We start from the raw sequence: 26,913 nt of genomic DNA, 5'->3' as shown, positions 1-26,913 counted from the left end.
CACTGTCCGATATGTTAACTAACTACGTGGCTACTGAGCATTTGAAATGTTGCTTCTCCAACCTGAAGACTTAGTACTAAAAATAAAAAAGTCATTTAATGTTTTTATAATGATTACAAATTAAAATGGTAATGTTTTCATGTTTTGGATTAAATAAAACATTTTATCCAAATTAATTTCACCTGGTTCTTTTTACTTTTTAAATGTGGCTTCTAGGCTATTTAAAATTAAATATGTGGCTCACAATGTATTTCTAAAATTAAAAGCTAGACAAGACAGTAAATGCTATAAAACCAGTAGTAGAAGAAATCACTATGCACTAAAGGTTTCATGAAGATACCACAACTTAAAGGAAGGGAGAGATTCAGGAATGGAGAGGAAAGTGCATCCCATGCTAGAGAAACCATATTACATGAATAGAAAGAGGAGGGATCTCTGCAGCACTAGAGGAGGGGATGTTCTGAAAGAAAGAAATCCTCCTGATATGATAGCAGAAAGTATTCAGTCCAGAACAAGTCATAGTCCTGAAGACACACATCTATGGAGCCTGCAGAAATCAGGCAGGCTGTCCTCCACAATAAGTTAGAAAAACTGCAAAATTTGCAAGACACAAAAAGGAACTTAGTTGGTTTTGTTCACTGCTCTACCTTCAATACTCAAGAGTGCCAGGCATGTAAGTGACGCCTAAAGTAAATATTTGTTAAATGAATGAATGAGCAAATGAACTATTGTAGAAAGGCGTGGTGCTTTCCAGTAAACTTTAAGGCAGGGATACTGGGAGTAAGAGGCAGTAAAGAGGGAGAGAGTGTTAAAGAAGGAGAGAGTATCCATCTAGAATAGCACCTGCCAGAGCCTAATCAGGCTCACTTTTTATATTGTTCAAGAAAATGAGGGGGAAAGGTTAAAACACAAAACCTCTCCCAACTCTGCGTAATTTTGAATCTATTACCTGAGGACTTGAAGTGAAGAACTAAATAAAGTTTCCTCATCATCCAAACTGCAATTCAGCTCTGAGGAGAAGCAGACAAGGCTGCATTCACAAGGGCAGGGAGAGCCCTCTCTTCTGGGGTCATACACAAGCCAAGTGGCAGCAGCACCCTCCCCACAGACTACTGGGTGGTCTTCCTCACAGGAAGAGAAAGGGTTTTTTCCTTCTGTCTTCTCTCCTATTTCCTCCTAGAATATTTAGAAATATACCCTGACACACAGAACAATTGGAGACCTGACATAGTCTGATGTGGAAATTGTTAGGTAAAAAATGTATGTGTGCCATGTTTCCCCGAAAATAAGACCAGGTCTTATATTAATTTTTGCTCCAAAAGACACATTAGAGCTTATGTTCAGGGGATGTCATCCTGAAAAATCATGCTAGGTCTTATTTTTCAGTTAGGTCTTATTTTGGGGGAAACACGGTATATCCAAAGGGGGAAAAACTAGTTTGTGATGTTTTTTACAAAAGTATGTACTACAGTTGTAGTAATAAAAGACAATAAAACAACATGCACAAGTTCTGAAGGAGAAAATTGTGACCCACAAGTGTTCTACCCATTTGAAGAGTAATTCCACACATGAAGGCAAAAGGAAGAGACAGTTTATTTATGTTTTATGAAAAGGTGAATTATGCCTATTTGGAATAGTATGACACAGAATATTAATCAAGTCCTAGTTTATGCATAAATAAATTTTAAGAATGTCTAGGGGGTGCTTCTTTTTAAAAAATATAATCAAGAATCACTGTTTAAGAGATTGTCTTATACCAAAGCTACCTGACAGCACAACTTTAGATGGTAAGCAGAAACACTCACTATTCTTTGTCTTTGTCTCTGTTTATGCATTGGACTTCTGTAAGTGATCTTCATAATTAGTAGAATGTTACTTTTACATCCACAATTATTACAATTTAAAGTATTTTTCATACCTTATAACAATATTATCCAATCTTTTAGTAAGTGATTAAGCTTCTGTTAATGCTGAAAAGCATCCCAAAATAAGTTAGATATAGTCTGTCAATTTAGGAAAGAACACTGTAAAATATTAAAGATAATAATAAAAGCAATTAATGCTTTTTGAGTGCCAGGCACTCTTCTAAATGATTTACATACATTAACTTTTAACATACTTAGCTTATAATTGTCCTTGAAAAAAGTATATTATCCCCATTTACATTATCGATATAATGTAAATATATTACAAATATATAAATTATATTAAAAACAGTGTAGCAGAATGTATTATCTGTAGATGAGAAAACTGAGGCTCAAAAAGTTGAGGTAACTTGCTCAGGACTACACAGCCAGTAAATAATAGAGCGTGGATGTTAACATAGGCTTCATCCAGAGCCTTCCCTGGTAACAACAATGCTCTACTGTGTTTCTAATACTAAGAAAATGAAAAGCAACCTTAAGGAAAAACATTAATGGATCCTTTTACTTTAACCATTTTTCTGTAGAAAAATTAGTCTTGAATTACGTATGTCGAATGAATGAATGAATAAATGAACGAATGAGAAACAGACAAAAGAATATTCCAGCTACTTTGAGATTAATTAAAACAAAGACTAAGAGGTTTTAAAGACTGGTAGTGATTGCTAAAAGAATTTAAATGTAGGATATGTTTAAATAAACACATGATTTCAGGATAAAATGGAAATGATAACTCTCAAAAGAGAAGTTGAATGGTGTAAAATAATCATCTGAAAATAGTACACTAGCTGTAAATCCCAAATTATACCAACAAAACTAGGACATATGAAGAAATGTTTGAAAGAAAGTTATGGTGATTTTTCTCATCTTACAAAGGGATTTATGGTTGATGTAAATAATTATAAAGATTCAGCTAAAAAGTATTTTTAAAGATTACTAGCAAAATATAAAATTATGTACTCCTTTTAAATCACATAAGAAAAATATTTAAAAATATATATTTAAAGTTAGGAAGAAACCAAAGAAAAGAAATAGCAAGAAAGCATAAAAAGCTTTCAAATTACTAATTATACAGTAAATAAGTTTACCCATTAAAAAACCCCTTGGGTATGATTAAGTTTCTATAGTGACACATTTAAAATGAATAGATTTAGAAAGCTTAAGCAGAAAAGGTAACGATAAATAAAAAGAAAGATAAATAAAAATAAATAAAAAGAAACTCTGTAACCCAGGGTTACATCAAAGTAGAATCCAAGGTGTAAAAACATCACATGAGAAAAGAGGATCATTTTTTAAAAATCCACAACTCATACAACTTTATGTGCTAAATAACAATGTTAAAAATATATAATGTAAAAACTGTTAAACATACAAAAAGAAATGGATATAAATTTAGAAGTATATAGGGAGATTTCTTTAGACATGCAATTATAGTTGCCAAAAATATAAATATGGTTAAATAAAAGTCATTTGATGTTAAATAATGTAGGTCTTGTATAAGTAAGAGTTTGGACTTAGAAGAAACAGTAAAATGATAAAAACTGGGGTTTTTTTTAAGAATGCGCTTTGTATAGTTATATGAAGGATGGAGGTTGAAAATAGGAAGACAACCTTCCTGAATGAAAGAATGAAGAGTAATCAGAATTTCACTGCCCAAGGTAGTTCAATAATTAAATACATTTCCAGGAAATGCTACTTTAAGAAGGCTGGTTCCCATCTGGGTGTACCTTATTCTTATACAGCACTTTACTCTTTATAGTAAAAAGTGCTTTCTCATTAGTATTACTTTTGACACTGTAACAAATAGGAGGAGAGACAATTAGATGATAACAAAACAGAAACTCTTAGAAGCAAGAAAGAAGCATGACTTAAGGAAGGAAATTTCTGTTGCCATTAGAGGATCATTGGTCTATAAAATACTCTATATATGCCAATTAAGAATTCTTTTCCATGTTCAGCATTTCTACTCTCTCCAAGAAGAGTGTCGAAGCTGAAGCAGCAGCAAGAGCAGCAACAGATAAACATGGGTGTGAAGGGCATGGCTATAGTCTTGGCTGTGATATTCTGCACTACAATTGTTCAAGGGTGTACAGTACATTTTACTTCTCAGCCTATGAATTTCTTCTCTAATTCTTCAAATATTTTTTCTTCCACTTTTATCCTAAAATATATACTAAATGTTTATCTAACGTCACACATTAGAAGTTACTACAGCTTTGGCAGAGAATGTTGGAGAGGTTTAAGGCACTAGAGATGATTACTAAAACTAGAGATGACAAACTTCATGAAATTTTTATTTGGCTACAAAATCTGGCAAGAGCCTTCAGCAACAGTTTTAAATGTCTGTTAAGAAGATTTTTATGAGGTAATGTTACTAGCTTCCTGGTAAAATTCTTGAGCATAAAACAAGAGGCAAATAATCTTGATCGCCAATAAACTTTTCATGCTTTCCTTTATTCTGTAATGGTTTGCTTACGAATTTAAAGAGAAAATCATTAACATCTTACTTAAACTCCTTTCCCAGTAACAGAAGCTCAAGTGCATCTGACAAATTACTATCTTTAACTTGAATGAAAACTTGGCTCACATTCTTCACCAGGACTATTAACCACAGCCCTCTGATGCAATCAGATCCATTAGTAACTGAGGCTATGGTCTATCTGTTCTAGGTTTCCCAATGTTCAAAAGGGGACGTCTTTGCATACGCCCTGGAGTAAAAGCAGTGTGAGTGGCAGATATTGAGAAAGTCTCCGTATTTTACCCAAGTAATAACTGTGACAAAACAGAAGTGATGTAAGTAATGGACTTGCTAAAAATAACAATGCTGGAGGTGTTTTTGTGTATAGATATTTTTTTGCTTTTGCTTATGCTTGTCCATTTTAAGACAGTTTTGGATCTTCTCTTAACAGTATCACCATGAAAACACATAAAAGACAAAGATGCCTAAATCCCAGATCAAAGCAAGCAAACATTATAATCAAGGTAGGTTACCAGATTACTTCCACTTTATAATGTTTTAACCAAGACAGATCTTTTGCAAAAATGGACGACTGCAGATTCTATGATCCTGTGTGAAGTGTTTTGATAAGGGGTCTTTGGTTATACTCAGTTTTCTTTTCTTGCTATATGTTTTTACATGTCAATTCGTAATCACTGAGAAACAAGAACAGCCCAAGTTTATAAAACTCTCATTTTCTCATTACAGAATGCTGAAAGAATGAAGTTTTTAAAATATTAAAACATCTGAAGTCCTGGAAAACACAATTTGAAAATTCAGAACAAGTTTAACTTTGACTACTGAAATAAGCATTCTGTAAGAATCCTGCCTGCTGCAATGTACATTCATGTATCTGTAGGTTAGGGAACCTTCTGGAAGATTTGATGCTTTTAACTGTTCTGTTGTGATTATGAAAAGATTTGTCTCTATAAGTTATACACCTGTGCTTGATCTATATTACATATTATAACCTGCAGTTATAATGGAGTCATTAACATTATAGTTAAGATTTCATTAGTCAAAAGCGTCCGTGTATATAATAAACATTCCCCCATAAATTTTTAATGCAAATCTACATTTCTTTTCCCCAAAATCATATAGCACATATATAGCTAAAAAAAAATTCTTATATGCTAAGCGAAATAAGTCAGACAGAAAAAGCCATATGACTTCACTGATATGTGGTATATAAACCAAAAACAACAAAAGAACAACACAAACAAATGAGAAACAAAAACTCATAGACACAGACAATAGTTTAGTGGTTACCAGAGGGTAAGGGGGGTTGGGGGTGGTAGATGAGGGTAAAGGGGATCCAATATATGGTGATGGAAGGAGAACTGACTCTGGGTGGTGAACACACAATGAGATTTATAGATGATATAAAACAGAATTGTACACCTGAAATCTATGTAACTTTACTAACAATTGTCACCCCAATAAACTTTAATAAAAAAAATTCTTATACACCCCTTGTTTTATAAAAAGACTAATTCATGAAATGTACTATGAAAAAAAATTATAAGCTAAGGGAAACCGGTAACAGTACAAATTTTTCATAACTGAATTAGCAGCTCTGGTCTTAATTTAACTACTTGTTTTTTATTGAGATGTTTTGAAGCAATTAGGCTGTGTGTGCTTACTGTGCATTTTGGTTTTATATATTTTTATAAATTATAGCAATATTTTGGACACATATTAAATGTAAAATGTTTTTACCTACCGAAGAAAATGTTGGAAAATAAGTATATGTGCATATCTGGCAATCACCTTTACTTTCTATGATCCTTTTTCTTACAAAAACACATAATTTAATATTTTAAGTCATGCCTATATTATACAATTTAGGGATATCTGAGATAGTTTTACTTTGAAAAGAATGAAAATCATTTTTCTCTAATAAGGTACCACAACCCTTCTTAAAACAGAAACAATCATATGTCTTCCAAAAATCATATGTCTTCCAAATCATATGTCTTTCTTTAACAATTTCACCTTGTATTTCTGGAAGCATACAGCTACTAAGCCTGTCATCACACATAATTGTTAAGAAATATATTTTAATGGGCAGTAGTGAAGAAAAAACTGTCCCTTCTTCTAAGGGGACTTTCTGAGTCCAAACCCCCTTCTTACTTGGGGCAAATCCCTTCTTATGTGAGTCTTGGTGGGAGGCCAAAAGGGAAAAGCCAAAGGAAGATCTCTCCTGGCAGCCAGAACAAGGTCTCAGCCAGGCTCCTAGACTTTGAACTCCAGCTAGCATCACACAGATGTATCAGTAAGACAATTATTTCAAGTGGCAGTCATAGCAGTGTCAGTCATATATTAATGGCTTCCTAACACATGCTCCTGGAGCGTGACTGTGGCTAGTCCTTCCTGCCACCTAGCTCTCTTACGTTTTTGTACATTTTCCAAGCCTGATTCTTCAGTCTTCCTTTGGATTCTTCAAATATTGATTACATTCCTTTTCTGCTGAAAATAGCCACAGTTGGTTTCTCTGCACGTAACCAAAATCTTAGCTGACACAGTACTGTTTATATAGACATCTATAGATTTGAAAACTGAATATATTTGTTATAGAATTACCAAAAATAAAGTATTTGGAATAAATACTGCTTATTTGGAATAAAGAACAATTTTAATGTACCTTTTGTGTATCCTTCCCATTGATATCAAAGAGCCAACCATAAAGCAGATCAGAGAATTGATAACAGGAAAGTAAATAACACAGGAGGGGCCTGGAACCTAACAGACCTCTCTTACTGACTGGCTTTTTGACTAGAGCAATGAGAAGCCAAAATGGTATCCAAGGCACTTATATATAAATCTATACAATTTACATTACATATTTATACTATGATGCATAATATATATAGTATAAACATGATATATAATATGTAGTATATATATTAAATATAGATATATATTATAAACATATTATATGTAATATATAGTTATAAATATATATTTATATGTATCATAAATCTACATATATTTCTATATAGAAATGGGACTTCTATATAAATTCCCTGGATAGTTTCAAGACTTGGATCTAATATTTTACTATTTACAGCAATTTTTTTTAAGTAGCTTTAAAAATGAAAATTCATTGAGTGAGGACCATATGACAAGTTTTTTATGTAGTATACACTAGTACATTATTATTGAGAAGACAACATATAAATTCCTTATGACAAAATAAAAATATGCGAGTTAACATACTACTTGAGCCAAGATCCTTCCTAACTCAGTACCTTTGCACATACTACTTCCTTTGTCCATTTCTTCACTAAGCGAATGTCCACTAGTCACTTAGATCTCAGCTTAAATTACATTTTCTCCAAGAGGTCATCTTTGAAACCACCTCTTAAACCTCAACTAGATTAGGTGTCCTATTTGTTTTTATAACACTCTCTACTTTTCTATCACACTATTTATTGCAATTGTCACTAAAGAATTGTGCTTAATATCTGCTCTCCCACAAGTGGAAGCTCAGCAACAAAGCCATTTTAGTCCGAGCCCACTGTACAGTACCTGGCATATGACGGACCCTCAATAAATATTTGAGAATGGAATGGCTGAATGGCAATAGAAACTAAGGGGAAAGGAACTTACAGCAGAGGAATGGCCTGAGAACGCACAGTGGTAGGAAAGTCTAGGTGAGTGAAAAAAAAATTTAGATTGGTTTGGTTGGTGTGAAGGATGAAGGACATCAAATGTCTAGTTAAACAACCTTGAATTTTGCTCTCTATAAAACGGGGATCTATTAAATGTTCGTGACTAAGAGAATGACCCTATCCAAGTTATTCTAAATTATTCTGGGAATGGCATAGAAAGTTGACTGAAAATGAGAAAAGTTGATTGGGAATGAAAAAAGGAATATGTTGTCATAGCCCAGGTCTATATTTCCCAAACTTCAAGTCATTTTCTTATCATCTTTACAAATTTTTTTACCATATTTCTGATCAATCTTTATTGTAGTTTGCAAATCCTGTGTACCACCTTTATTTTGCACGCATTTTCATAAAAAGCAAACTTTCAGTACTGTACATGTGAAATCATTATCATTTGCTATAGAAAGAAAATATAACAATAAAAGGAAATACATCGAAAAATACTAAATTTTAGCTAGATATTATTGTATGCCAAAGGTTTCAAGCATCAGGCCTGCTATGCATTTGTCAAAAGGGAAATTAACATAGTTGGTAAAAATGTTTGAAAGCCATACTAATACCAAATTGAGACTCTCCATGATTTAATCAGAGGGATTGCAGTTAAAGAGAATAATTAATTGATATGAAATGTTATCAGTGAGCCCCCTAGCATTGTCCCACACTTTGGGAAATACTGTTCTAAAAAGTAATAACGGCAGTATGTTAAACAGAATTACCATATGACCCAGCAATTCCACTCCTAGGTATATACCCCAAAGAGTTGAAAACAGTTGTCCAAACAAAATCTTGTACACAAATGTTCATACAGCACTATTCACAATAGCCAAAAGGGAGAGACACCCAAATGTCCATCAATAGATAAATGAATAAAGAAAATGTGCTGTATCCACACAATGGAATATTATCCAGCCTTAGAAAGTAATGAAATACCGAAACATGCTACAACATGGATGAACACTGAAAACATTGCATTAAGGAAAAGAAGCCAGAGACAAAAGGCAACATATTGTATAATTCCATTTATATGAAATATCCAGAATAGACAAACCCATAGAAACAGAAAGGAGTTTCGTGGTTGCCAGGGGCTTGGAGGAGGAGGTAATGAGGAGTGATTGTTTAATGGGTAAGGAGTTTGTTTGGGATGATGAAAAAATTCAGGAACTAGAGAATAGTGATGACTATACAGCACTGTCAATCTACTTGAAACTGCCGAATAGTATACTTTTACATGGTTAAAATGGTCACTTTTATGTTATATGTATTTTACCACAGTATAAAAGTACTAAGAGCCAAACTAAGATGGTAATAGTGAAAACATAAATATAACGAGATTACGATGCAAAAAGAGAATCAATACGATTTAGTGACAGACTGTATGTGAAGACTGAAGCTGAGGAAAGGAATCAAGGAAAATGCTAAGGATTTAAATCTGATGTGGAGGTAGAGAAGGGAATCAAGAAAAAAGTTTTGAGGTTTAAAAGAATAGTACTGCCTCTAATAGAAACAGGGAGATCACGAGAAGATGTGGTTTAGCAGAAAAAAAACTGCAGGTTGGGTTTTAAACATACAGAACCTGAGACACCAAATATCCACAGTGATTTAGAAATTCAGAACTGTTTCCTCTAGTTAACCAAGAGAAGTTTTCAAACAGAAGTGTGTTTTGGATAATACTGCTAAAAAAGGAAAGATTAATTATTTTTGGCTACTGAGTATGGTACTTAATATACCCACCTAGAATTAAGATACCTCTTTAATATCTGTTTCTTAAAGATTTCAGAACCAACAGATATAAATCTCTATGATGCTGTCAACTCATTCTGTGGATTATAAATAATACACTATCACATACAACTGGGTTATTGGGAGGGTGGGGCCAGGAGGAATGCCAAGGCAATGTTAACTGCTTCTCCTTCCCTTGTCTGCAAATTTTATTTCAAACTGAGATAATTACGTACAATGCAACTATAGTTTCACTTAACTACCAAAGAAGGATGACTATACTTCCTGGAAATCCTGGCACCATAAATGCATATGTAGTTGTTGGTACAGTTCAATAAACTGGTAGTATATAGAAAATGCCCTGAGATAAATTACTATAGACTTTACATAATTTCTCATAAACACTAATTTAGATTCTTTTTTAAACTGTTCACAAAGAAAAGACAAATTATCAACACGAGCTTGACCTAAATGATGATTTAAAATTCCTCCACTAAAAAGACAATGAATCAATTAAAAATGAAACCAAATATTCAAAAAATTAATATTTATTTTATATAAACCTGATTTATGGGAGGGAGGAGGAAATGCACCATACTTAACAAAACACATTTACTTTTACGAAGGTGAGACAATTAAGTTCACAAACTCATCCTAGAAAAAGTGCTACATACCTCATTGCTGAATATAACTACAGTCACTTCCTTCGAAGCACTCCCCTTGGGAAGCTATGCACCAACTCTAGCACCTAGTCGACCCTTCAAAGCAATTTTGGAACTCTTTTTCTGGAATGGCCATCAGAGCTGTCGTCATATTACCCTTGATGTCCTGAATGTCATCAAAATGTCTTCCTTTCAGTATTTCCTTTATCTTCGGGTAAAGAAAGAAGTCATTGGGGTCCAATACAGTTATTTGTCTACTGACTAAAAACTCCCTCACAGACAGTGCCGTGTGAGCTGGTGCATTGTCGTGATGCAAAAGCCATGAAGTATTGGCGAAAAATTCAGGTTGTTTTCATTTAACATTTTCACGCAGCCTTTTCAGCACTTCCAAACAGTAAACTTGGTTAATTGTTTGTCCAGTTGGTACAAATGCCTAATGAATAAACACTCTGATGGCAAACATTGTTTTGACTCTTGATTTGAACTGACGGAACGTTTTTGGTTGTGGACAACTGTCTGACTTCCATTGTGCACTTTGATGCTTTATTTCAGGGTTGTATTAGTACACTCATGTTTCATCACCAGTGATAACATGGCCCAAAACATTCATCTTGGCTCTCCAAGAGGTCTTGGCAAACTTCAACTCTCCTTCATTTTTGTTCATCAGTGAGCTCCTTTGGGACCATTTTTGCACACACCTTTCTCAGGCCAAGATTTTCAGTTAAGATTTTCCTGTTTCTCTATCGATGTCTACCTGGTCTGCTATGCTTTTTTGCAGTCAGCTGATGATTTTGATGCACAATTTGATAAATTTTTGCAATGTTTTTGTCAATTCTGCTCATTACTGGCCACCCTGACCTCTCTTCACCAGTGACATGTTCTCTCCCCTCAGAAAAACATTTAATCCATTTGTACACTGCTGTTTTCTTCATGGCATTATCCCCATAAACTTGGACTAACATGTCCCTGATTTCACTTCCACTCTTGCCAAATTTCACAAAAAATTTAATATCTGTTCTTTGCTCTAATTCAAGCTCAGACATTCTTGAGACGGCACACAAAAACACTCAATAACAACAATGAATGCCACTCAGCAAGACACCGCCACACATCAACATGAACACAGCTCTGAGACACTAATATACCAAGGTTATGAAACCTTATCGAGCTGTTTGTACAGTGCTGCCAATGTAAGCACACGGTGGCAAGTTCGCGAACTTAATTGTCAGACCTCACATACTGCTGTCAAATGTTATCTCTTCCCCCAAGAGATTAAGTCTGCCATATTTGTAAAAGTCCTCCCAAAGGCATGAGTTCAGAAACACAGCATTCTATTTCAAGGTATGTTCATTTCTGTTACCTACAGCAATTCCAAAAAAAGACCAGGGCTGCCTCTACCTCTGCCTCTAGCTTGATGCCAGTCCTTTCCTCTACAAAGCCCTGTACACCTATGGCCTACCTGCCTTGGTTTCATCAACCTCCAAGTTGTCAACAAGATTCTGAAAATCAAATCATGTAAATTGACTTTAATATGTATGTCAATACAACAACTATATCTATGTGCACACTCATACACACACACACACACACACACACACACACACTCACTCCATTCATTCCATTAAAAAAGATAACAGGAAACAAAGCAAAGACTAGAAACCTCTTGCCATTTATATTCAGCATCTGTCCAAATGACATTACCTGAAAGTATAGTCCATATCACATTAAATTTCTTCAATTCACCCCTTTCTCTCCTATCTCTCTGGTTAAAGCTTTACTTCAGGCTCCAGTTAGCTCTTCTCCAGACTACTCTAAGAGCCTCATTAGTCTCCCACCCTCCAGCAGTGTTCCAAAGGAACCTCTGACAAAGACTCTCGTTGACCAAGCATTAGCTCTCTCCTCTGAACCCTGTTCTCAACTAAGCCTTGACCTTTGTGCTCCTGTGTTTGATTTGCAGAATCCAGTTTTATCAAGAATCTTGATAATTCTCCATACCTGGTCAAATTCCTTATCTCCCATCATCCCCGTGATATCTGATCACTCTGGCCTGCCTTCAGCAAGAATTGTTAGCTCAGTTTAGCAAAAAATATCTTACCCTCTTAGTAATTTTCCATCTACTAAGCTCTCCCCACACTCCTTGGGGATAAATCTCTACTTTTGGCTATAAATCTCTACTTGGCTATAAATCTCTACTTTTGCACACTGTATTCGGAATTGAGCCCAGTTCTATACTGAGGTCTCTTTCCCCCTACTGCAGTCGTTCCTGAACATTATCTGTTTTTATTGACTTAACTATTATAGAGCTATGGTTTTCTCTGACACCTTCTAAAATGCAAATCTATTATTCTCATTTAAAAATCTCTAATAAGGTCTCATTGCTTTCAGAATAAAGTCCATATTGCTTAGCCCATCTCTCTGAATGCTGCTAATTGTCATCTCCTTGAACTCTCTACTCCAGTCATATTCAATTATTTGTCATTTCTGTGCTATTTTCTATCTGAAATGCCCTTCTCCTTTACCTACTTGTCCAATACCTACTCATCTTCCAAGACTCTGTTCAAGAGTTACCTGCCATAATCCTTTCCTGAGGCATTGCACACATACGCATGTACACTACATGGATCACTCTCCCCTTACCCCCTCCACTGTAACACGTTATTTTTCTTAGTTGCTTACAATGTCTTCCTCGCCTAAGAAATTTCAAGATTCCTTTCAAGCAATCATGGAATGTCTTTGATGGGTCTCTGAGCTTCCATGGCTGGTCATCAGACAGTGATTATCTTATAATACTTGCTTTCTTAGAACTGAGACTATGTCCTACTTTCTTGGAGTCCTGTAGCACCCCTGCTATTCATACCTTGCCAGGTGCTCAATACTTGCTAGTAAAATAGGACTCTTGGTGCCTAAAGCACCAGAAAACAAAGGGTTTTCACCAGATTCTGCATGAAGTGGTGTTCTGGTTATAAAGTAAGTGATCTTCACATTTGTATAGTTGGCATGTGTTGTATTGAATAATGCTCTTAGAACACTTGTAGGTGCTTCAAATACTTGTAGTTTTCTAATTTATAGTAGTGATAGCCTTGTGAATCATTTATGTTTTTCATTAACTTTTGTCATTACTGTTCTGTTTTTTGTTTATTTTGCATTAAGAGTTCTCATAAATATAACCACTGAATATTATACATGTGCTTTGTGGTAGGAGTCTTAAGTGTTCAATGTGTAACAACTATTAAAGGGTTGAATGAGCACAGATTATATTATATTATAATAGTATAGTATAATACACATAATATATACTATATTAAATATATAATATAGAACAGTTCTCAAAGTGTGACACTGTCTGCCCCACCCCCTAAGGGTCCCTAAGACTCTTTCAGGAAGTCCATAAAGTCAAAACTATATTCATAATAATAAGATGCTAGTTGTCTTTTTCATTCTCATTCTCTCACAAGTTTCTCAGAGGCAACATGGCAGGTAACACTGCAACAAATGCAGAGTTACACGAGAGTCTAGCTTTCTTCTATTAAGCCAGATTATTAAAGATATATGCAAAAATGTAAAACAATACTACTCTTTTCATCCAATTGTTTGTTCTGTAAAATAGTTCTTTCATAAAAATGTTATTTATGTTAATACGTAATGGGCTGATCACTAGGTTCCAGTAACATCTTTTCCTTACCTTGCGTCTTTCTGAGAGATAATAGCTTCCCACTGGATGTCCTCAACGTCCCTTGTTGGTTCCTTTAATCTTGCCCACACTTCTTTAAGTAGAACCGTTATTAAGTTCTTTTCAAAATTCCAGCTGAATGTACCCTCTGTTTCCTTCCAAGTCCCTGTCTGATACACATTCCTCTCGAATCTGGTCAGGCAGATTCAGCAAGACAATCTGCTTCTTCCTGAGGGACAACTGATGCTACTAATTCAAGATGACCAAGTGCCCTGATTTGTTGATTGATGCCATAGATTTGGTCAATGGAGGCTGAGGACAAAAGCAACTCACAAAGGGAGTAGAAGACAGTGGTTAGAGTCTCTGAAATTAGACTGCCTAAATGCAAATCTCGCTATGGAATCCCATTTTAGCTTATTAAAAAACAGATACACCTTACAGAGTGGTTGTTAAGAATAAATATGATAAATTAAAAAAAAAAACCAGCAGAGCCTAGCATTAAAAAGCATACAATAAGTATTAATTTTTATTATATTAGTTTTAATAAAATAAATTCTAATACTAAGCAGTTTATGCAGACAGTTAATATGGAAACCAGCCATCCTCCAAAACTCTTTGTATTAAGAACTATGCATAACTTGAGACTCCCTTATATTGGGATTTGTCAGTACATCATTATCCACTGTTGCTCTACTGGAGACACGAAGAAAGAGATAGAGAGAAAAGAAAAAGGAAAAAGAGGGAGGGAAAGGGAAAGAAAAAAAAGAGAGTTAAAGAAAGAAAGAGAAAGAAAGAGTGAGGGGAAAAAAGAGAAAAATGATGGACTGGAAGGGAAAGGAAAAGGAAAGGAAACCAATTCCCACCTCCTTCTCTATTCTCTGTCTATCCTCTGGTTTTATCTCCTACTACCTCATCTATTCAATTTAACTCACTACCATCTTTCCATCTCTCCCCCTTCAGTTCTTTTATCTCTGGATTAACAACTCAATGACCCACTCTGAGCACTACGCGGATTTAAACTCATCCATCACTCTGTTAAGCCAAAACATTGCTATAAATTAATAGAGATTCTTGGAAACTTCCCAATATTTCTTATTAAGATAAGAAATGACTCAGAAAAGTAGTGGCATAATTATCCCACATTTCTTTGGCAGCTCTCCAAAGGAGGAACTAGGAAGCTAAAACTTACTCGTACTATTTCTCTTAAATGAGAATTTTATGGTAAATTAATTTTTTTTTTACACTCTAGAAAAATTGTTCTAATTCTACCATTTCCGTTTTTCTTTTTTTAATTAAATTTCATTGGGATGACTGACAATGGTTAGTAACGGACCTCTGGTATACAGATTTGGATTAACTATCATTTTAGTTGATGATACATACCTTGTCATCTCTGACCCACGCGTGCATATATTTATATGTTTGTAATATAATGAAGACCCATGAACTCACAACCAAATCAAGAACTGGAACATTAACAATAACTTAAAACATAGTTGTGTTCCTTCCCTATCCCATTCCCTTGCTCCTCCAACCCCAAGATAATCATCCTGGATTCTGTGTCTAGTTTTCCCTTGCTTTTGTAAAATACACATAACTTAACATTTTACTATCTTAACCATTTTTAAGTGTACAGTTCAGTGGCATTAAGTACATTCACGTTGTTGTGCAACCATCACTCCCTTGCTTTTTAAAAATAGTTTTATTTACATACACATAGGTAAACAAAGTATTTAACTTCAGCTTTGCTGAGCTTTATCAAAAGGGTAATCATTCTGTATTTAATCTCAACACTATTTTACTTGACATTATTTTAGAAAAATTCATCTACATTTTCTGCAAACAAATCTTGCTTGCTTTTTGTTAGTTTTATTCCCAAGTATTTTATGTTTTTAAATATTTATTGTTGCCACTGTAAATTATCTTTTAAAATTACATTTTAAATTATTTGTTACTGCTGTAGAAAGTGTAATACATTGCCCTTCTATCCATTAACTTTGATAAATTCTGCTATTATTTCTAAAACAGTAAATTCTTTTGGATTTTCTATGTAATCTTCTGCAAAATTTTATTTCTTCCTTTCCAATTGTTATGGCTTTAATTTCCTCTTTTTGTTTTATTTTTCAGGCTATGACTTACAGTACAATGAAAAGAAGTGAAAAAATAGGTATCTTGGTCTTGTTTTGTAAATTCACAGTGAACTTCTATTTATTGTACATAAGCCAAGTTATTTAAATAAGAGTAAATGCTGCATGATTCAACCCTCAGTTCTACTAGGAGAGTCATGCCTTGGCTAGTGAATGCTGTAAACAGATACATCTTACATGAATAACTGCATCATCCACAGAGAAAATACTATTTGTTGCACCTAGGAGATAAACTGAAACTGGATCAGAGAGCTGGCTATATTTTTGAAATGTTGGCCAGTAAAAAATTCATTTAGACTTGTTAAAATACCTTTTTAATCTCCTGTCACCTTTAGAGCAACCTGAAAGATGGATGGGTTAAGTATCATAATGTACATTTGAAGGTGAGAAAACTGAAGCATAAACAGGCCTTAAAATTTGTCCAAAATCACAAAGCAAGTGAGAGACAGAACTATACACTGTATCTCTAGATTCCCAGCCCATCTCATCATTCCATTAAGTGTGAGGAAAGCAAAGCATTGCATGATTAAAATGGATCCAAACAGAAGCTTTTCTCAGCTCTCCCAAGCATGATGATTTTTAGGGTCCACCCCCACTTTGCCTTTTTGCTCAGGCTAGCTGTGAATGATAAGACAAGTGGGTAATTCAAAAATGTATAACCTGTATTATTAGGCACTGTGAGCTAGGGGAATCTTGTGGGAGCTCAGTCAAAACTATGAAAGGGAAAGCTTTGCCCTCCTCTCCCATACTTTCCAAGGCGTACTGTACATCAGCTTAGGGGATTCCCAGTCTACAGAAATCACTGAATTCCTCCTGCTTACTTTTTAGGAAATTTCTTCTAAGCACATTAGTTTCTCGGAAAGCACTTTTTTTCCTGGGTCTATAATAGTCTGTCAAGGCAGACTATTTGTTTTGTCCTGATGCCATAATTAGAGGCTCAAAGATTAATCAACAGCATTTGAAACTGAAACTAAAGACAGCATACTTCCTTAACTAGCGGTTAGTCAAAGGTTTACAATAATCCAGAGAATATCTAAGAAACAGTTGAATCTCAATAAGAAAACTTTGTGGCATTTATCATTGTCATATTCTCATTTCCCTCTCCCCTGCTCTATAGAAGCCTTGAAAAAGAGCCTCACAATTACAGACCCCTGAAAAGCCACCTGGAAACCAATGGAGTGGCAGAATAGGTTTGGAGGCCTCTAAAAGCCCCATTCTGATGACTAGCACTACTGACTTGCCTGAAAGCTTTCTTAAAAGCTCACAGGTCTGACCCGATTCTGAGCTCACTTGGTGCAAACTGCCCTACCTCTAGGACTTCACTGAAAACAATCAGAAGCAACTGTTTCACAATAGTTAACTATCTGAGGTGGCTATACCACTTGGGTCTAACAGGAGGCTGAAAAGTAAAGTCTGGAGAAAGAGACGTCTATAATGTGTTTGAAAAGCTCCAACATATTCCTAGCAATCTAGAAGGCCACCTGTATGTGCAGGGCCGTGTGCATATTCAGAAAAGACCTGGGAAGGCCCCAGTCTCTCACCTCAAACTGACATTGAGGTTCTGCACAAACAGGAAGTGAAGGCTAAGGCAGAATTGTAAACTGTTTACCAGAGCATTGACAGCGTACCCCAACACATACACAAAGCCCCTTAGTAAAGGTTGGGAGGCTTATTGGTCCAAGGCCTTTAAGGAAATCTTAGCCCAATCATTAGCTAACAATTAGCTAACTGAACAAAGACTTCAATGGCTACACACAATAAATAATAAAGACATTACAGAATTAGTTCAGGAAAGTAACTAAACAAACAAACAGCAATAGCATCAAACAGTAACAACAGCAAATCCTGAGGAAGGAAAGAACCTGATTTCCAGAGTTGTCACATTATTTCCAGTTTCAACAACAACAAAAAAATGACAAGACACGCAAATAAAGAGGAAAGCCATCAATAGAAATTGTCCCTGGGATTTCTTCATTGGACTTACTAGACAAAGACTTTAAATTGGCTATTATAAATATATTCAAAGAACTAAAGGAAACCATGTCTAAAGAGTTAAGACAAAATATGAGAAAACATCAACCCATGTAGAGAATATCAATAAAAAGAAATTATAAAATAGAAACTCTGACTTTGAAAAATAATAACTAAAATGAAAAATTCACTAGAGGGCTTCAAAGCAGATTTTAACTGATAAAAGAAAGAATTTGCAAACTTGAAGATAAATTCATTGAAATTATTCATTCTGAGGAACAGGGAAAAAAGAATCAAGAAAAATGAACAGAGCCTCAGAGATGTATGAAACACTATCAAGTATAATAGAATGAGAGAAATAGCAAGAATGGGGCAGAAGGAATATTTGAATGGCCAAAATCTTCTCAAATTTGATTAAAAACATTAATATGCACATCCTAGAAGCTCTACAAACTCTAGAGACTCACATCTAGACATATCATAGTGTCAAACTATCAAAAGCCAAAGCCAAAGAGAGAATCCTGAAAGCAATAAGAGAAAATTGAGTCATCACATACAAAGGAGTCTCAATAAAATTAACAACTAAGTTTTCATCAGAAACCATGGAGGCCAGAAGGCAATGGAGTGACATATGAGGTGTGATAAGAAAAAACAACCGTGAAGGTTTAAATTAAAAATATGAATTACAGTAAAAGACACATTGCCATTAATCCCCCTCAAAATACTCCCCCTCACTTTGAACACATGTATCCCATCATTCTTATCAATTTCTGAAGCAGTTCTGAAAGTTCTTTCATGAGTGTCTTCAGTTGCCCTGTTGTGGCTGCCTTGATATCCTGAATCGATTCAAAACATTTTCGTTTCATGGTCATTTTGAATTTGGGGAAGAGCCAGAAGTCATACATTACCAGATCCGGTGAATAAGGTAGGTGAGGACACACCGTAATGTTTTTATTTGACAGAAACTGCTGTATGCCAGAAGTGGATGTGTGACATGGAGCGTTGTCATATGGAGGATGAAGTCAAGACACTCATGAAAGAGGACTTCCAGAACTGCTCCAGAAAGTGGCAAGAATTATGGGATAAGTGTGTTCGAAGCGGGGGGGGGGGGGGTATTTTGAGGGGCATTAATGGCAATGTGTCTTTTACTGTAATAGATTTTCTTACTTAAACATTCACTGTGTTTTTCGATCACACTTCGTCGTCAAAGTACTAAAAGAAAAATACTGTCACCAAGAATTCTATATCCTGCAAAATGATCCTTCAAAATGAAGATGACTGTTGCACAATTCTATGAGTATACTAACAATCTTTGAACCATGAATTTTTAAATGGGTGAATTATACGGTATGTAAATTATATCTCAATAAAACTGCTGTATTTTAAAAATGAAAACATTCAAATAAACAATATCTCCCTGAAGAGAGAATGTCACTAGCAGACCTGCTCTACAAGAAATGCTGAAAAGAAGTCCTGCAGGCTTAAATGAAAGGGCACTAGACAGTAACTCAAATCCATAAAAAGAAGCCAAGAGCATCAGTAAAGAGAACTACATAGGTAAATATAAAAGATAACATGATTGTATCTTTTCTATCTGATTTAAATGACAACTACATAAAACAATAATTAAAAACTGTACTAATGGGCTTATAATGTATAAAGATTTAACTTGTATGAAAAGAACACAAATGAGGGGTGAGGAAACAGAGCTATATTGGAGCAGTTATCATATACTATTGAAATTAAATTCTTATTAAACTATATTGTTTTAAGCTAAGATGTTAATTATAATCCCCAGGTAATCACTAACAAAACAACCCAAAAATATATATAGTAAATGACAAAGATGCCAGTCATATGAAATGTCCAGAATAGGAAAATATACAGAGAAAGTAAATTAGTGGTTATCTGGGGCTAGAAAGGGAGGGAATATTGTAGGGTGATAGCTAAGGGATGCATAGTTTCTTTATGGGGTGATGAAAATGTTTTAAAATTGATTATGGTGATAATCAACACAACTCTTTGACTATACTAAAAGTCATTGAAACCATGTCTTAGGTGGGTTAATTGCATGTATGTAAATTATATCTCAATAAAGTCATTTAAAAAAGGGAATTAAAATGACATACAGTACTAGAAATAACTAACACAAAAGGCAGCAGTTGGAGAGGAATAGAGAAGCAAAAGAGCCAAGACATAAATAGCAACATGGCAAGATAGCAGAGTAGCGCAGCGGAAGCGTGCTGGGCCCATAAATAGCAACATGGCAGATGTAAGTCTGACCTTGTTGTTAATTACGTTAAATGTAAATGGACTAAACACTCCAATCAAAAGCTAGAGATTGGCAGAATGGATTTAAAAAGACATGATTGGCAGAATGGATTTAAAAAGACAGTATACTTTTTATAAAAGACATAATTTATTGAAGGGCACAAACTGATTAAAAGTTAAAGAACAGAAAAAGATGTACCATGCTAACAGCAACCAAGAGAGCTGGACTATCTACACTAATAGACAAAAATTGTTAGTAGAGACAAAGACGGACATTTTATAATGATTCAGCAACCCACGACAGTTAAAAATAAGAATATTAGAAAAGTTTTGGAAGGCATATATATTTCGATAAAAGAGCAGTTCAGTAGGTTATACACAAATAAAAATATGTATTTTATTTCTAAATAAAATCTAGAAGTTGTCTAGTTGCAGAAATAACAAGATACTAGATAAGATCTATTTGCGGTATTTTAAAAGTTACAATAAAATCCATCTCTTAAAATAAAAATACACAAATTTACATATTTTAACACAATTATAATACAAATTTCAGAACTTTGGAAGAGATATGTATGTCTTTCCCCCAGTCACAAAAATTCCAGGATGCACAATGCTCAATAAATTTTAAAATGAATTCAAATGAACATGGTCTCGTTTAGATAAAAAAAAAAACTCACTTTTAAAGATACTGTAAGTGAATAAATGTGTATCTATGTGATTGTTTACTGGCTAACACGTGTATTTCTGTATACATATGTGTATAACATATGTATATAACATGTATACCACAGCATTTTTCATTTTAGTATGAAATACAGTGTAAGATCCATTTTAAACCTTTTCTAGGAGTTTAATTATCAACGTACCAAAATAACCTCAAAGATGGCTTCAGCCAATTAAGACAGAATGGAAATCAGAAATCCAACTCAAGAACAATGTTCTCTCTGAAGAGGCAGGCAGCACGACAAAGTCGAGAACATGGACTCTAGTACTACAGCACTGGGTTAAATGAGTCATTATTTAAAGATTAAATGAATCGATATTCATAAAGCACTTCAAACAATGCCTGGCACATAGTTAAAGCTATGTAATGTTTAATTAAAAATCAACTAAATGAATACAACATATTTTCTCATTAATAACAGATATTTAGTCCACTCAGCAGGTATCTGCCTCAACTCTCCTCTTTAGTTTGCTTATATAGACAGCATCTTAGCTGAGAACTTAAGATACTAACAAAAGCAAAATTACCATCATGTACCTTTTTTATTGTTTAACATTGAACTGTTCAGAACCTCTTGCATCCATGATGTCAGACATTTCTCTGAAAATTTCTGCCATTATACTCATAGTTTCTCATAACGCTTTCCCTCATCAGAAGAAAGCCTCTTTGCTGGGTGAGTCTTTCGGTTCTATTATTCCCTGCTTCATTTCCTTTCCTTTTGTCTTTCCAGTTTCCCACAGCTAAATCCACTAACTTACCCACTTGAAAATTTGGGTCTGTTCCAGTCCTTGTAACAGACTGACCTGGAATTCAGCACTCCAGCAATTTCTGCCTGCCCCAAGCAATAGTGCACTCCCTGTTCTGATGGAGTTCCTGCATTTGACAAGGTCCCAAGTATGCCCAGTTTGCAGATTTTGGCCTCTTTGCCAAGTTTTGGGCCAGTACCTGCCAGGTCATCCTATGATGGACGTACTGACTGTCCCTGGCCTGTCTCTACATTGCTGCAGCCTAGCTGATTGAAAAGGCCTCTCGGATATTTCCCTAGATTCCCTAGGTTCCAAGTATCACCTGCATCAGATTTCCCATTGCAGAGTGATACCTGCATTTGGAACAGTATTTCATCTTGGATGCCCTGTTACCAGTCACTTACAGAGAACACATCCAGACTTGGGTACCGCTGAACTTCACTCTGAGGCCCAAAACACGTTCCACTATATGGCTATCCTACTGATGTTATCCACCATGAAAAATCAGCCAAGTATTAATACTAAGATAAGACACCAAGTTTTGTCCATATCTGTTATCCAGTTGAAATTGTGCTAATTTCAGTTATCGCTGTTATCAATTCAATACTTTTTTTCTTTGCTTTGCATTTGACAGTCTTCTTAGACCTGTACCCATCTTAAATCAACCTCTGTTTCTATTCTGTTCTTCCAAGGTCTATCTCTACTCATGTTCCTCTTTTAAATTTATTTCTTCAAAAAGTTCCTTTGTTTTTGCAATAAGCCTAATATAGCTATGAATCCTTTTCTTACTCCATTTTTTATGTTATCTTATGTTTTTATTCAAGGACTGACTATAATACATGAAACGTTTTTATTAACACGCCAGAAATCAGATATCCAAATGGGTAGTGTTTTGCCTCAAAATAGTTATGTTGGAGGCTATTCACTTATTCTAATGATGCTATGAATGGTCAAAACATTTCTGTAATTCTTTGAAATGTGCCAGTTCCATATCTTTAACCTTGTCCAAGAAGACCAAACTTACTACTTCACAGTATTTGATCAAAGGGCAAGGACTGGCTAAATTACTGTTTTCAAAAATTAGATTTACCTACAAAAGATGAAACATTGCTATTACAGAGGATTTTATTAATTACTTAGCAGAATTTTTAAAAAATTACTTAGCATCTAAAAGTAATTACAAAATACATGTTGAGAAAAAACCATCATAGTTAAGATAAGTGAATGGTAACCTTTGTATGACCTAACACAATTATTTAACATCTGAGATTACTCTTCTATATATAAAACGAAAATAACTTTCCTATCTTCATACAGGGCTATTGTAGGAATAAACTGAGAAAATAAATTACATCTGTGAAACCCATAAGTGAATAAATGTAAAATAGTCCTATTCACGTCTTACTGCTACAAATTAAAAGGTACTCAAAACACAATATTAAGATATACTCATTTTAAACTGTATTCAGGGCTTTTGAACTGTATTCAAGACTTTGACATTTTTATTTTGTAGGAGGTGAAGATGAAAATCAAAGAGCCCTTTAAAAATTATTTCTATATGCAATAAAGTCCTGTTTTTCAAGAAATAGTTCACGATTTGGAAAGTGAAATCTAACTCCCTCTTATTGAAAATAGGAGGGTGGAGGGAAATTCCGTAACTCAGAAGCCACAATACAAATAATACCTTCAATTCTGCAACATGGGACATCCCCCAAGGAACAGACAGAGGTTTTGCTGAGTTAACTGTAACGTTATCCAATCAGAGTTAGAGAGGGAAAGTGCCTTTACAAATAAATACTGCATCCTAGCCCCACGTTTTCTGAGCCACCTCTCAACTGCTTAGACGTTCTTAGCTTACTGCAGAGGAATCTCCAGTCACAGCACCATGAACCAAAGTGCTGTTCTTATTATCTGCCTTATCATTCTGACTCTGAGTGGAACTCAAGGTAAGGAACATCAAGAGGTATTTAATTTGTAAGGTCAGCAATAGGACTGGGTATAAATTCTACAAATACAGAAATAGTGTATTTGCAAACGTTTTACAGCCTGTCTATAAATGAAGGGTAAATGAGCAGAGATTCACTCTGGTCTCTGAGTTTATAGTCAGAGAAGCAAGTGGAATAAAAAAGAGGAGAAGGATGGGAAGAAAAGAGGAAGGAGAAGAGGAGGATAGATAGAAAATGGGAAGGAATAAGGAGAGAGAAGATGACACATACCTCCTTAGTTAGCTTAATTTATCATATAAACTGTGCTAAAGGGCATGACTGTAAAATCAGTAAATTGCAATTACATTCTTTCAGATAATTAATTAATCATTCAGAGCTGTATTATAATGGGCTCATCCCTTCTCAGATTAAGTGACTATATGATGACAGAGAGATACCAGTTTTGCTAAGTACTACCTAATCCACATTAAATGCCTAAAATGAAAACTGTGCTAACCTCCCCTGCCATACCTGCCTCTTTTTCTGCAGGAATGCCCCTCTCTAGATCTACACGCTGTGCCTGCATCACGAGGAGTGATCAACCTGTTAATCCAAGGTCCTTAGAGAAACTTGAAGTGATTCCTAGAAGTCCATCTTGTCCACATGTTGAGATCATGTGAGTAAAATACCATCTGATGATCATTTCAATCCTGGTTGTAATCATATAAAAATATACGATAACCACAAAGATTAGTAAAGGGTTTGTGATGATTTTAAGACTTCTGTATAGCAAAGGGAAACATGTAGAGTGAAACTTAAAGGTCTGACTTAAAAACTATATCCTGTCTCTATTATTGGCCCAATGTTATTTTAAGTATTTTCACTCCTATTTACTTCTACAGTGTCACAATGAAAAAGAGCAAGAAGCAAAAATGTCTGAATCCAGAGTCTAAGACCACCAAGAATTTACTGAAAGCACTTAGCAAGGAAAGGTAGGTTTGCTTGCAGAAAAACTGCTCTTTAAGAAATGTCAATCTTGGGAAGTTAGAAATATTTGCATTGAGCTTTCCCGTAGGATACTTGGTTCAAAAGCGTGTTCCCATTATGCGCTCTCCTGTACCTCCATTTATTTATATACTAAGATGCCATCTTCTGTGGTACCAAAAGTTCCCTGACTGTTTAAAAATAGCAATAGGTCATTTCAACCTTGAGTCAGAGCTATAACTATATAAGACAAGCTGCCAAACTTCACTGAAGTAATTCCTGGCCATAAAAAAAGCAGGCCCTGTAATCCACAGTGATCGAATAGCAGCAAGAAAGCTCACCACACACATCACCTGAGGACTTGGGGTTATCTATGAAGTCAGTTAGCTCCAAGTAGAACCCAGACTGAAGCCAGAGTTGAAAGTATACATTTTTACACCCTCTTTCTCTTCTTACAGGTCTAAAAGATCTCCCCAAACACAAAGAAAAGCGTAATCACAGCACCCCTGATAAGGATGGACCAGAGAGAGGCTGCCTCTGTCATCATTTCCCTACGTACAATATTTGTCGAGCCCTAATTGTCCCTGGACTGCAGTTCTCCTAAAAGCTGACCAATCCATCACCAAATTAGGTGTTACTCCTGCAGGGAGGTGGATGGTTCATCATCCAGAGCTGTTCAGTAGTAACTCTGACTTGGCATTATACTATAAGCTATGCTCAGTGCTTCATTCTTAGTGAATGTGCCAAGTCCTAGCCCTGCTTTCCTCACCTTTCCTACCTTCTAAAAGTTATTAAGAGATCTTTCTGCCTCTAGGCTTATCAGAATTCTCAGAATCTCAAATAACTAAAGGGAATGCAATCAAAGTGATAATACAGTCTGCTTTTTAAAGAAAAATCTTCACTCCATGGGCTTCTACTGCCATCTTTCCAAGGCGCTCAGATTCTTCTGGTAGAGATATATATATATTCCAAATACATAGAATAAGCCTGAAATATCTGGAAATGTGTGTGAAAATAGTATTATTTAATGAAAGACTGTACATACAAAGTAGAACTCTTAAATGTATATGTTTCTTATATTGTTTTCAATGTGTATGGAATAACTTGTGTAATTAAGTACTACACACAAATGTACAATGGGAGAAAGGTTTTAACCTAGATATATGCTCTGCATGTTATTTAAGACAAATATGCTGGATGTTTTTCAAGGTAAAAAAATGGTGTGAATTGCTGGAAATATTAAGAAAGATTATTTTACTGTTGAGAGACCAAAAGGTAATAAAGTAATTTTAACTAAAATAAAGTGTCTGCTGGGTCACTTGACTGGGACATTTATTTCATAAAAAGCTTAAATTGGAGAATCTATAGCCTAGAGAAGTTGGGATGGATAGAGAAAAATGAGTTTGAAAATTACCATATTCCTTGTAACTGAAGGCCCATTATACAAGATTCCTTCAGGACTGATGTGGCATAACAGCCTGGCCCGAGCTTCAGACCCTTCTAGCCAACTTTCTATGAGACATCTCCACCTGGATGTCCCATAGGAACATCAAATTCCAAAAACCTTAAATTAATGCCCCTCTCCCCCAGATCTATTTCTCCTCCTTTATGCTATGTTCCAGTTTAATAGCACCATCATCCACTCAATTGCCCAAACCAGAGACCTGGGAGTAACTCTATACTCCTTTTCCCTCACCTCCCATATCTAATTTAAGATATTTGAAATGCATTTAGTTGGCAAATTATTAGTATCTAGTATATATAAAGAACTCCTATGAATAAAAAAAGGAAAAGATAGACAACTAATTGAAAAATGGAAAACAGAAGTAAATAGGAATTTCACAGAAGAAAAAAAAGCACACACTCTTAATATATGAAAAGATGTTCAGATTCATTAGTAATTAGGGATCATTCAAAGCATTATGGGACACCATTTCACACCACCAGACTGGCAAAATCTTTTAAGTTGGATAATACCAAGTATCAGAAAGGACTCAGAGC

The 26,913-nt window shown here is 35.0% G+C and overlaps 3 protein-coding genes across 5 annotated transcripts in view; 2 read left to right on the top strand and 1 right to left on the bottom strand.

Moving 5' to 3' along the window:
* Positions 1-26,913, bottom strand: part of ART3 (ADP-ribosyltransferase 3 (inactive)) — a 110,586-nt gene that overhangs the window by 51,162 nt on the left and 32,511 nt on the right. The window lies entirely within an intron of this gene.
* Positions 3,946-5,169, top strand: CXCL11 (C-X-C motif chemokine ligand 11). The gene is given in 4 exon segments (XM_033106125.1): positions 3,946-4,009; positions 4,592-4,715; positions 4,832-4,904; positions 5,128-5,169. Coding segments are annotated over 4 exon segments (303 nt in total).
* CXCL10 (C-X-C motif chemokine ligand 10) lies at positions 23,831-26,216 on the top strand. Its single transcript, XM_033106123.1, has 4 exons — positions 23,831-23,949; positions 24,478-24,604; positions 24,831-24,920; positions 25,371-26,216. Exons 1-4 carry the CDS (start codon positions 23,889-23,891, stop codon positions 25,405-25,407), a joined length of 315 nt encoding a protein of 104 aa, XP_032962014.1. The 5' UTR covers positions 23,831-23,888; the 3' UTR covers positions 25,408-26,216.

The sequence above is a fragment of the Rhinolophus ferrumequinum genome, chromosome 5, assembly GCF_004115265.2.
Source record: "Rhinolophus ferrumequinum isolate MPI-CBG mRhiFer1 chromosome 5, mRhiFer1_v1.p, whole genome shotgun sequence".
Classification (NCBI taxonomy): Eukaryota; Metazoa; Chordata; class Mammalia; order Chiroptera; family Rhinolophidae; genus Rhinolophus; species Rhinolophus ferrumequinum.
Note: the sequence above shows the minus strand (reverse complement) of the source record. Positions and strands in the feature narration are given on the sequence as shown.

Bases quoted from the DNA above. Each gene is read 5' to 3' on its own strand.
- CXCL10 (XM_033106123.1), top strand. From the start codon at position 23,889: ATGAACCAAAGTGCTGTTCTTATTATCTGCCTTATCATTCTGACTCTG. The intron at 23,950-24,477 runs GTAAGGAACATC...CTTTTTCTGCAG, and splicing joins GACTCTGAGTGGAACTCAAG to GAATGCCCCTCTCTAGATCT. The intron at 24,605-24,830 runs GTGAGTAAAATA...TTACTTCTACAG, and splicing joins TGTCCACATGTTGAGATCAT to TGTCACAATGAAAAAGAGCA.